Source organism: Homarus americanus, unplaced genomic scaffold (genome assembly GCF_018991925.1).
Source record: "Homarus americanus isolate GMGI-L3 unplaced genomic scaffold, GMGI_Hamer_2.0 scaffold24260, whole genome shotgun sequence".
Classification (NCBI taxonomy): Eukaryota; Metazoa; Arthropoda; class Malacostraca; order Decapoda; family Nephropidae; genus Homarus; species Homarus americanus.
The window spans coordinates 10,968,641-10,981,219 of record NW_024721079.1 but is presented as its reverse complement, the minus strand read 5'-3'; the positions used below and the strand labels follow the sequence as shown (position 1 = coordinate 10,981,219).

The 12,579-nt window shown below is 49.0% G+C and overlaps 1 protein-coding gene across 1 annotated transcript; it reads left to right on the top strand.

The window, feature by feature from the left end:
* Positions 1-2,724: 2,724 nt before the first annotated feature.
* On the top strand, positions 2,725-10,138 carry LOC121861371. The gene is made up of 3 exons (XM_042359020.1): positions 2,725-3,241; positions 9,452-9,678; positions 9,815-10,138. The coding sequence occupies exons 1-3, from the start codon at positions 2,725-2,727 to the stop codon at positions 10,136-10,138; spliced, it is 1,068 nt and encodes a 355-aa protein (XP_042214954.1).
* The last annotated feature ends 2,441 nt before the right edge of the window (positions 10,139-12,579 follow it).

Sequence of the window (12,579 nt, the reverse complement as noted above, 5' to 3'; positions counted from 1 at the left end):
CCAGCTAGCGTTACACTTTTCAAAGCTTTCAGGCAGGTTATCACACAATAACTCGAAATAACTGTGCTGATTTACACTCTCATTTTTTTCAAAAAATACTAAATTGCCAACTCCACCAAATGCAAAGCATCCCCACACCATAACACTTGGAGCATGCTTTACAACTTTAGCTGTGTAGCGGGGGTCATTTGGGTCCGATCCTTTGGGACGCCTGACACGCTTGGACCTGCAGCCAGATGACACCACAAACGTTGACTCATCACTCCACAAGACTTGTTCCCAGTCTTCTAGGGTCCAATCCTTATATTTCTTGCTAAAAGCAATGCGATCCCGTACATTTTTTGCACTTAAGAGGGGAAGAACTTTAGCACAACAACTGCGATATTGTAAATCTTTGAGTAAATGATCAGAAATACATCTTACAGACACGTCCTGGAGCAGTGCAGGGTTATTTTCCTTCAGTTTTCGAGCTGTGAGTGTTGGATTTTTATCCAACTGCCTCTTTATAACCTTGGAAGTACGATTTTGTATTTTCCTTGGCCTACCAGAGCGAGGCTTGGGGGTAGGAATATCCTCACCTCCGCCGTCTCTAAATTTCTTGATCCACTTTTGAACTTGGCGCACTCCTATTCCCACACGAGTGGCTATATCTTTACACTTATAACCCTCCTTATAGAGGGTTATAATAGCAACAATTGTGTCTCTTCCCAGCTCTGTATCACTTCCCATTACAGAGATATTGAGGCACAAACACAGAACAGAACGCAAAAAAACGACTAGTCCGCGTGAGAGAAGTTTACACACTGCACCCATGTGCTCACTGAAGCGACTAATCAGAGTTGCCAAGTAGTGCGTATTGTCTCGCCTAAATAGCGGTACAAACCCTAGCATTGAAATATAGCGAAAAGTTTGAGCGGAAATTGGTATTTATCGTATGTTTTGATAATAGCGGAAAGTTTGGGCTCCTGTAATTTTGCGTCCAAACTTTCCGCTACCACTGTAGATGTTATACAGCGAAAATTGACTGTTTGCTGTCTTTACTGTAAATGGTTGATAGTGAATACTTTCATCATTGTGAGTTTTAATCCATTTACAGACCAGACCATTCTTTACATATGTGAGCAGGCCACTTCCTGCTCCACTATTATATGCTGTAAACCCCGCTATCCTGGGTGCAACTTTCTTCTGGGTGCTGGACGTGTAAGGTTCTTGTAAGCCAATTACATCAATGTCAAAAACTTTAACAAACCATTGTAGATCATTAATTCTGCGATTAACACTCTGGATGTTCCATGAAATGAACCTAAGCGTTCGTGTTACTTTTCCCACCTTGAATTTAACGTAGAGAGTCGCATGCTGGCTTCATAGATCAGCCTGACCAATAAGCTGACCATTCCAATTTCTGTACCTCTGGATTTCCTGATAATGTTCTTCACAGCCCTTATTCCAGTAAGATTTTTATACTCGGGTTCCTTCATCAGTCCCGCGAGTTCCTCTTCCGTAAACAATGGAAAACTTACAGGGTCATGAACAGTCTTCAGACCTGGGACTATTATAGAGACCACACTGGCAGTCTGGGGCTCATTCTCCCCATCCATGCTACCATCACTATCGGTCTCGCTCTGGCTACTCACCCTCAAGTTGGCATCATTATGAGAGGAGGCACGAGCTCCTTCAGAAGCTCCACTAACACTATCACTGTCATTGTTCACTGGTACACTTACTTGGCAGGCTTTAACCTGACCTGCATTGGCTAACGAAGGAGAGTCACTGTGCCTGTTGACTTCAGGTGGTGGAGGCGATCCGGCCGCATTGGCATCACTGAGTGGGACACTGCTATTGTGGATGGAGGCGACCTCCCAGGACAACTGGGGTGCAAGGCCGTCACACCCTCCTCCCTGGACCTGGGACACTGCCCCCTGGGTGGGGAGGTGTCGCTGTTGATTTCAGGTGCTGGAGGCGACCCTGCAGTGTTGCTGTTGGCATCACTGAGTGGGACCGCTTTTGTGGGTGGAGGCGGGCTCCCAGGGCAACCTGGATGCCAGGCCGTCACACCCTCCTCCCTGCACCTGTAACACTGCCTCCTGGGTGGGGAGGTGTAGCTGTTGATTTCAGGCGTTGGCGGCGACCCTGTAGCGTTGGCGTTGGCGTCACTGAGTGTGACCGCTATTGCGGGTGGAGGCGGGCTCCTAAGGCAACCTGGATGCCAGGCCGTCACACCCTTCTTCCTGCATCTGGCACACTGCCACTCAAATGGGGAGTCCTGCTCTCTTCCGTCCTGAGAGGCACCTTCCTTGATGGGGCAGCTGTTTGTGCTATGCATTCCTGCTAGGAAATTTTTGGCCTTCGGCCCTATCGTCCACCCTACTTAGAGCTCGTGGCCCAAACATCTAACTCGCTAGCCGGCTTCTATTAGCTGACCTCACATTTTAGGGCCACGCCTCAAGGGTGGAACCTACCCCTCAATTGATGTGACCATGTCACCTCATAGCCAGTGGAAAGTTACAGGGGGTGATATGATTATATAAGCTAAATATACTCAGTGGCGTACTAAAGGGGGGAGGGGGGGGGGTGGAGGGCGGTCCGCCCCGGGTGACAGCCAGAGGGGGGTGCCATGAGGCAGGACTAAAGCTCAAAAGAACTGTTGATCATGGTAATCAAGCTGCAATGGACAGAGAGAGGGAGAAATGGAAGGACATACTTCATCGTCTTTTGGATGTGACTATGTTTCTAGCTCGACAGAACCTTCCTTTTCGTGGTCATAGGGAGGATATGTTATCAATAAACAAAGGCAATTTCCTGGAACTGGTGGAGTTACTATCAGACTATGATCCTGTTTTGAAAGAACATCTTTTGGAGATTAAGCATGCTATTCCATCTCAGACATCTGGAAGGAGAGTGAGCTCTTATTTGTCACCAAATATTCAGAATGAATTCATCTGTCTTCTAGGAAATAATGTTAAGGAAAAATTTTTGGCTGACATCAAGAAGGCCAAGTATTTTAGAATTCTTTTTGACAGTACACCTGATATTTCTCATACAGATCAGATGTCCGAAGTGATTAGATATGTTCATATTGAAGGTGATTCTGTTGAAGTAAGGGAATCTTTCTTGGGTTTCTTTCCTATTGCTGGAAAAACTGCAAATGAGCTCACAAAGGATATCCTGAGTAATTTGGAGAGTGATGGGGACATTAACTTTTGCCGCAGTCAAGGATATGATAATGGTGCAACTATGGCTGGTATAAGAAACAAATCCAAAGAAATAAATCCAAAGGTTTTGTTTGTGCCTTGTGCCAATCATTCCTTGAACCTTTGTGGGGTATGTATAGATATGTACATACCAAGATATGTGAACACGCCTGACGCCAAGACTCCGTCACCATTCATTGTACCATTTATTCACATGTCTGTATTACTACATATTATTATAGCATGTCTGATGTCTATGCTTATGTCTAATGCCTATGTCCATTTACTATGTCCCGATGTACTATGTCTGTACCGCGCTAGTCGAGTAATTAGAAGACCTCATTTATTGTCCTAGTAATGTCTAGCAACTCTCCTTGCCTAGCTAGCTAATTTCCCTCAGATCGGCTTCGGCCTGCCTACGGCGAGGAGTTCCTTGTGCTGACTCCTGTTCCTGTACCGGTTGGCTATCACGCCAAGTCTTGTACCACTTGTTGAATATATCTACTGCTCGTGCCCTGGAGTTTCAAGAACCTTGTCTAGGATTACATCCACCACATGGCGCAGTTTGAGTAGCTCCAACACGACAGTTTACAAGCCTCAAGAGCCGGCCCCGTCTGTTTCCCGGCCTCGTGTTTCCCGCCCAGAAGATATACTCCACAGTGCCCCTGGATTTAAAGTGCTTTGTGACCTTGTGAAGTGCCCTAAGTGAAGTGCAGTGCCTTTCATGTCTCTTTGCTATGTTTCTGCGGCCCTACAGGTAGCAGACACGCCTCCAGCCCAGTTTCCAAGACAGCACTTCCGGCATACATCCTCCATCCACGCAGGCCCGCAAGCCACTGATTGACTCCCTCCCCTCCACTGAGTCATCACCAGCATCTCGCCCGGGCGCGCGGAGGAATACACCGCCGCCAGCCGCCTCCTCTCACTTCACAAATATTACAGTCAGTACTCTTTTACTTGCCCACCGGTTCCTACACTTAAGCAAATCCATTGGCGAAAATATAGCACTTCACCTTATTCTCCTTGTCTTTCCCATCGCAACCATACCAAACACGAGATGTCTGACCACGACGATTTGCTGGGAAATTTATATGAGGATTATGAGGAAGACGACGCCTCACAGACCCTCCCACCCCCCCTCACGCCTCACACGCCGGGCGCGCCAAATTCAAAGGATGGGAGCCAGGATATACGTCAGTTAATCCACTTCCTACAAGTTTCCCAAGAGAAGGAAGCCCAAAGACGTCAATTAGAGGAGGAAAAACGACATCAAGAGGAATTGTCAAGACAGTCAGAGGAATCAGCTTACCGTCTTCAACTTCAACAACAACACCAAGCTGATAACCGCAAATTCCTGGACCTATTGGAATTGCTGGCAACGAGGACGACTTCACCAGCTGCCACAACCAATTCGCCAGCTTCAGCCTCTTCATCTATCCTTCAGACAACGCCTCCTCACACGTCACCTATCTCCCCTAGGTATGCCTCAGTGTCTTCTCAACCACCTGTTCCAGTCTCAACTCTCGTCGACCTCTCCGTGCCTCCTCCACCGCCTGCCGTCTCGAGTACACCCCTGCACAGCAAGTCTTCAGTTCCCAGCCCCCCACCTCTTCAATCTGATGCAACATATCAAGTATACCGTCAATGGCGACGTCGTTTCGAAGACTTTGCTGTTATGTCTGACCTCAATCGAATGCCCCCTCATAAACAACTCATCCAATTAAGATCGTGCATTTCCCTCGATGTTCAACGCCTCCTAGAGCACACGCTAGCCATCCCCCCTGACTCCCCCAGGTCAGTGACAGAGGTTTTAAACGCCTTGCAGAGTCATTTCCGTGGCCTCCGCAATGAAGCTTTGCGTCGTAGGGAACTGCTATCCTGCAAACAAGCTTCTGGGGAATCATTCTCAGACTTCTATGCACGACTTAAGGACCTAGCAACCGAGGTGGACCTATGTACAGGCGATCCTGTAACCTGTGCTGAGATCCAGCTCAAGATGATCTTGCTGATGGGTGTACGTGACGAGGACCTGCTTCAGAAACTCCTCACCCTCGACGCCGCCTCTTCCCTCACCGACTTCGTCACCTGTTGCAGGTCGTATGAGGCCACAAGAGAGGCTGCCTCAGCTATACACTCATCGCCATCTCAAGTCCACGCCGTCTCCACCTACAAGAGGAGTCAACGCCAGATGCAGACGACGTCCTCTCCACAGCCCCCGTCACAGTCACCAGTTTCTTCTCCCGAATCCTGCAGAAACTGTCAGCGCCAGCATGGTCCAGGAAAGTGCCCTGCGGCTGATAGTACATGTCGAAACTGTGGGTTTCAAGGCCATTGGCCCCGCACAACTCGATGTCCTGCCAACAAGGCCTCATGCAACGCTTGCAACAAGCAAGGACACTTCGCCAAGTGTTGCAGGTCCACCAAGAAGCCTCCATCTCCAGGTCAAAACGTCTCTTTACAGCCCGACAGAACGTCCACACCACCGTCTCCCAAGAACAACAAAGGATGCCGACGCGTGGATGATGCCTCGAGTGACAGGTCCCCCAAGCCCGTCAATGTTCGTCTGTCCTACGGTACCAACTCTTCCAACCTCCTGATGATACCTGACACGGGCGCGGACATCACGGTGATTGGACCAACACACCTGGACGCCCTCAACATTCCCAGGAGTAGCCTGTCACCCACAGCCATGAACGACGTGCTCACAGCGGACGGGTCCCCGATGGCTCCACCTTTGGGTTGCTTCAAGGCAACACTACAGCTCGGTCCCAAGTCTTGCCTTGCCACAGTCCACGTCCATGAGGGCATCCAAACCCCTCTCTTGTCATGTGGCCATTGTCAGGACTTGGCCATCGTCTCATCCGAGTTCCCAAAGCCCATCCTCGCCGTGACACACCTCAACAGGTGTGCAGAGATACCTGTTTCAGCCATGACCACACCTGCTGCCGCCCGGGAGTTCTTTTTTCGTCAGTTCAGCGACGTCCTTGTCTCCAAGCCCGACCTCCAGAAGACGCCGCTCAAGAAGATGACAGGCCCCCCGATGAGAATCCACCTCAAGCCTGGCGCGACGCCTTTCGCCATCCACACACCCAGGCCTATCCCCTTTGCCATACGGGACAAGGTGAAGGCGGAGCTCGATTCTCTGGTGCAGCAGGGGATCATCAGACACGCCGGTGAGGAGCCCTCCGAGTGGTGCCACCCTATGGTCTTGGCACCCAAGCCTGTAGGTGTTCGCATCACAGTGGACCTCACCCATCTCAACTCGCAGGTCTCCCGTCCCGCCCATCCATCGCCTACGCCCATCCAAGCAGTCCGCAGCGTCACCCCGTCTGCAAAGTTCTTTACCACGGCGGATGCACTACATGGGTACTGGCAAGTCGACCTGGCGGAAGAAGATCGCCACCTCACTACATTCATCACGCCCTACGGCCGCTTCCAACACTGCCGCGGACCCATGGGCTTCGCAGCAACGGGGGATGCGTACTGCCTCCGTGGGGATATGGCTCTGCAGGGTGTCACCAACTGCGTGAAGGTCGTAGATGACATCCTGCTCTTCGACGATGATCTCCCGGCCCACTTGAACCGAGTTCATCTGATGCTCACAAGATGTCGTGCCCATGGTATCACCCTGAACAAAGATAAATTTGTGGTCGCCGCCCCCCAAGTTAACTACTGCGGCTACAACATCTCGCCAGAGGGGATCTCAGCTGATGAGGAGAAGGTCAAGGCCATCAGGGACTTCCCTACTCCAGCGAACCTGACCGACCTTCGCTCATTTATGGGCCTGGTAAATCAGCTGGCCGACTTCTCCCCTAAAATCGCCACATCAGCCCAACCTCTACGCCCCCTCATGAGCCCCAAGCGCTCTTTCCTCTGGACTCCTGACCACGACCTAGCGTTCAGGAATGTTAAGAAGGCGTTGCTGTCACCACCAGTCCTGGCACCCTTCGACCCGTCCTTACCAGTGGTCCTCCAGACCGACGCCTCCCGTCTATACGGCCTCGGATATGCCCTCCTTCAAGACCACGGCCAGGGTAGACTGCGCTTAGTTCAGTGTGGCTCCAGGTTTTTGACGGACACGGAGACCAGATACGCCACCATTGAACTAGAGATGCTGGCAGTCGCCTGGGCTATGGCCAAGTGCCGCCTTTACCTGTTCGGCCTTGGGCATTTCACCCTCATGACGGACCATCGCCCGCTCATACCCATTCTTAATCACTACACGTTGGACGCCATCGAAAATCCTCGCCTCCAACGTCTCAAAGAGAAGACCGCCCCTTACGTCTTTACAGCTGTGTGGCGCGCCGGGAAGCTTCTGTGCATACCAGACGCCCTCTCCCGAGCCCCTGTTAGTCGCCCCACACCTGAAGATGAAGTCGACTGTACCACGGCCGCTGCTCACGTTCGGTCTTTAGTGACACACACAGCCACTTCTCTTGCTGACAAGACGACGACGACGCCCTCCATCGAAGACGATAGGACTCTCCAGGAGCTTCGCATCGCCGCCGCTCAAGACCCGGCATACGTCCAACTCCTCGACTACGTCTCCGCTGGATTCCCCACCAACCGCTACGACATTCACGCCTCCGCCCTCCCCTTCTGGAAGCTAAGGGATAGCCTCTATGCGGACGGAGAGCTGGTGTTGTACGGCCCCAGGATCGTCGTTCCCGCTGCCCTCCGCCGGCGCACCTTATCCCGCCTCCATGACAGCCACCGCGGCGTTGAAGCCACCAGGCGCAGAGCCCGTCAGACCGTCTTCTGGCCTGGTATTGACGCCGATATTAAGAGCACGGTTGAGGCCTGTGAGCCTTGCCAGCAACTCCAGCCCAGCCAGCAACAAGAGCCGTACCTGTGCAATGACCTCCCAAAGCGGCCCTTTGAGTCCGTGTCCGCCGACTTCTTTAATGTGGCCGGAAAGTCTTTCCTGGTGGTCGCCGACAGGCTCTCTGGATGGCCCGTGGTAGTTCCCTGTGGTCGGGACACCACCTCTTCCAGGGTCATCCGGATGTTTTGTTGCTTCTTCCGGGAAGTCGGAGTGCCTCTCCGCCTCCGAACCGACGGTGGGCCCCCGTTCAATAGCCACGAGTTCAAGAGCTTCGCCGAACGCTGGGGCGTCCACCACATCGTCACCTCCCCTCATTACCCGCAGGCGAATGGCCACGCCGAGGCAGCGGTAAAGTCCGTAAAATACCTCATCCTCAAGACAGCACCGACGGGGAACCTGGACTGCGAGGAGTTCGACAGGGGCCTACTGGAACTCCGTAACACCCCTACCCCTGCCGGACGCTCTCCTGCCCAGGTGTTGTATGGCCGCCCCCTTCGTACTTGTGTGCCTGCCCACCCCCAGTCCTTCTTAGATGAATGGCAGATCAAGGCGGACGAGTGTGACCGCCGTGAGGCTGCCCGGATGGCCCAAGTGACAAGCCACTATGACGCCCAAGCCCACCCCCTTCCCAGGTTGGCCGTCGGCCAGCAAGTACGAATCCAGGACCCGACGTCACACCGCTGGGACAAGGTCGGGGTCGTCATGAGCCGTGGCGAGTCTCGTTCGTACCAAGTCCGCCTCCCCAGTGGTCGTGTGTGGTGGCGAAACAGACGCCACCTCCGCCCAGTGCCATCCTCTAGTGACGAACCTTCCTCCCCGTCCCCTGTGTCCCCTTGCCCAGACCAGGAACGAAGGTCGTCAGTTGATCCTCCATTGTCCCTCGCCGCTCCCCCCGACTCATGGAAAAAGAGTCCGTAGCCGCTCGAGATTGCACTACGAGCGTAAAGGGGGAGGGAGGTGTATAGATATGTACATACCAAGATATGTGAACACGCCTGACGCCAAGACTCCGTCACCATTCATTGTACCATTTATTCACATGTCTGTATTACTACATATTATTATAGCATGTCTGATGTCTATGCTTATGTCTAATGCCTATGTCCATTTACTATGTCCCGATGTACTATGTCTGTACCGCGCTAGTCGAGTAATTAGAAGACCTCATTTATTGTCCTAGTAATGTCTAGCAACTCTCCTTGCCTAGCTAGCTAATTTCCCTCAGATCAGCTTCGGCCTGCCTACGGCGAGGAGTTCCTTGTGCTGACTCCTGTTCCTGTACCGGTTGGCTATCACGCCAAGTCTTGTACCACTTGTTGAATATATCTACTGCTCGTGCCCTGGAGTTTCAAGAACCTTGTCTAGGATTACATCCACCACAGGGTACACTCTTTTGGAACCAATTCTTTATGTGTAACATTCTTTGGAACTGTAGAGAAACTTAATTGCTTTCTTTCACTTTCAACTCACCGATGGGAAGTACTGAAAGAAAATTTGAACCTGACAGTCAAAAGACTTTCTCAGACTAGATGGAATGCACATCATGATGCCGTAAAGCCTCTCAAGAAACATATTGAGAAGCTGGTCATAGCTCTGGAAAAAGTGACGGATCAAAGAGAAAATGTTGACACAAGAGGATCAGCTGAAGTTTTGCTTAAAGCTGTATGTGATTTTTATTTTTTGGGTTATCTTTGTTTTTGGTGTGATGTACTGGAAGAAGTGAATCTCACACAGAAGTATTTGCAAACAGAAGGAATAAGTCTTGAAAAGTGGTTTGAAATTGTTTCTTCGAGGTCAGCGGAATGAAATTGTGGAGAGAGCGATTCAATATGCAACTACACAATGTGAAGAAATTGGCACCTCCATGGAAACAAGAGGGAGGATAAGACGTAAGAAAATGATGCCAGGAGAGATGGCTAGGGATGCTGGACTGACAATGCAAGAGGAAATCAGGAGATCAATGTTTGAATGCTTAGATCGATTTAGTCTAGAATTGGATGCTCGTTCAGAGGCTATTCAGCCAAGCTACATGCTTTCTGCAAAAGAAGAACAACTTCAGGGTATTATTTCAAATTCAAGCATGACCAAGATTTTTAATGAAATTTCTGATGAGGACACATGAAGGCTGCCAAAATCACACCTGAAGAAGCAAATAAATGGACAGTCTTGCAGTTCCTGAAGTTTATTGTCAAATGGGACTTTTGTGAAACCTTGCCAAACTTGTCATTGTGCCTGAGATTCTTTTTAACAATATGTTGTCTGTTGCATCATGTGAAAGAAGTTTCTCTAAAGTGAAACTCATCAAGAATTATCTTCGTTCTAGCATGACTCGGGCAAGATTGAACAGACTAGCTATGATTTTTATCGAAAATGAATGTGCCAAGACAGTTAATTTTGATGAAATAATTGGTAAGTTTACTGAAGCTGAGTCACGAACGATGAGGCTGTAAAACTAATATATATATATATATATATATATATATATATATATATATATATATATATATATATATATAAAATATTGGGTTCATACAAAGGAGTGTTAGTTACAAGACTAGCGAGGTCATCCTAAAACTGTATCTTGCTCTTGTGAGACCACACCTGGATTACGCAGTTCAGTTCTGGTCACCGTATTACAGAATGGATATAGAATCCTTGGAAAGAATTCAGAGGAGAATGACAAGACTAATCCCGGGCATTAGGAACCTTGAGTATAGAGACAGGTTAAAGCATCTTAATTTGTACTCCCTTGAGAGACGTAGAGCGAGGGGCGACCTGATAGAGGTGTATAAGTGGAAGTCAGGGCTAAACAAAGAGGACATTACAAAGGTACTCAAATTATCCAACCAGGAGCGAACTGGTAACAATGGTTTTAAATTAGACAAATTTAGATTTAGGCGTGAAATAGGTAAACACTGGTTTGGAAACAGAGTAGTGGATGAATGGAACAAGTTACCAAATATCATCATTAACTCGAATACGCTGAATTGCTTCAAACATAGGTTGGATGCTCATATGAGCAATAGGGGTTGGGTGTAAACGGGACTGCCCAGTATGGGCCAATAGGCCCGCTGCAGTTTCCTCCATTCTTATGTTCTTATGTTCTTATATAATTTTTTTTTCTTTTTTTTGCGTTAGATGAAAGCATACCGCTTGTATCTCGTGGTTTCCTATGTTTTTAGAACAATCTAGTGCTATTGGTCAAGTTTCTGATAAAAGTGAGTTGAAGAAGGCTGCACCCTTCTCATTGTGTAATATTTTATTTAATGTGTAACTTGTAGTTATATACAGTATGGTTTCTGTACTTTGTATATTTGAATTACTTGTATGTGCTTTGTTGTATCGTGTAAATTTTGTTGAAATTAGGAAATACACTTGTTTATATATACTGTAGATTTCCTAAATATCATCCACATTTACAAACCTGCTTTTTATTTACGAATATTACAGTACACTTGATGTAGGCTACATAATACTTTAGTAAAAAAAATAATAATAATTTTCCATATTAATAGAAGGAAACTAAAACATTTATAATATTTACTATGTATTATCCAAAATTCCTTAAAAGTATTATTATTATTTTTTTATCATTCGCCTCAGTAGAGGAAGAGTAAGGGGGCAAAGGAATACCCTGCCCTGGGTGCCCAGTATTCTAGGGACGATTGTGTATTTTACTTTTACTGTATATTTATTCATCTCTGGAAGGAAGGGGGTGCCAGTGGATAGGTCCGCCCCGGGTGCCAAATACTCCAGGAACGCCCCTGAATATACTACCCCACATTTATATAAAGACTAGGGGGCTAATACAAACAAATACAGAAATGGAGAAAAAAAATCAAGAAAGAGAAGCAATTGAGACCCTGACCTAGTTCCTGACGCTACCTGACCTAGCTTGGAGAAAGAAGTGCCCCTAAGTGCTCGTGTTAGTGAACATAGGAAACGGCTGCCGTGGATCGTTGTGTTGTGGAGGAAGAGGGACGGTGTGTGAGGAAAATCGACCCCCTGGCCACTCTGTTATGTCAGCTGGAGCAATTGAGGAGAAAGATAGACGTTTTAAAGGGGAAGAACGAGGCCCTCAGGACTGAATTCCTTCAGGTAGGTGTCCTGCCTAGCGGGACACCTGCGAAGGAGGGTCAGGAGGAGTAGGCGTGGAGAGTGGTTGTCTCCAGGTGGGCTAGGGTCAGACTCAGGTAAGCTGACCAGGGTATGGAGTACAGTAACCCCTATCAAGTGTTGGAGGAAGCTGCCGAGGAAGAGAAGAGGTAGGACGGTGTGGTGCCAGGAGAGAAAAGGGCAGTTGTGCAAACCCTGCCCAGTGGTAAGGTCGTGGTAGATGGGGGCAGCCAGGTGGGGTTCTTAGATAGGCCATTTTATGCAAGAAATAGGAAACGTAGGACTAGGGTGTGGTTTTCTGGGGCTGGGATAGGGCATGTAGCTGAGAGGACAGATAGGGTTTTGTCAGGTGAGGGTACCAAGCCAGTAGTGTGTCTTAGTGTAGGAGGTAACTACATAGGAAAGGTTAGGAGTGAGGAACTTTTCAAGAGGTATAGGGAGGCGCTG

Excerpts from the sequence above, each read along its gene's own strand:
- LOC121861371 (XM_042359020.1), top strand. The coding sequence starts at position 2,725 with ATGTTTCTAGCTCGACAGAACCTTCCTTTTCGTGGTCATAGGGAGGAT. Across the intron at positions 3,242-9,451 it reads TAATGGTGCAACTATGGCTG|AGAAACTTAATTGCTTTCTT; the intron begins GTATAAGAAACA and ends TTGGAACTGTAG. Across the intron at positions 9,679-9,814 it reads CTGAAGTTTTGCTTAAAGCT|CGGAATGAAATTGTGGAGAG; the intron begins GTATGTGATTTT and ends CTTCGAGGTCAG.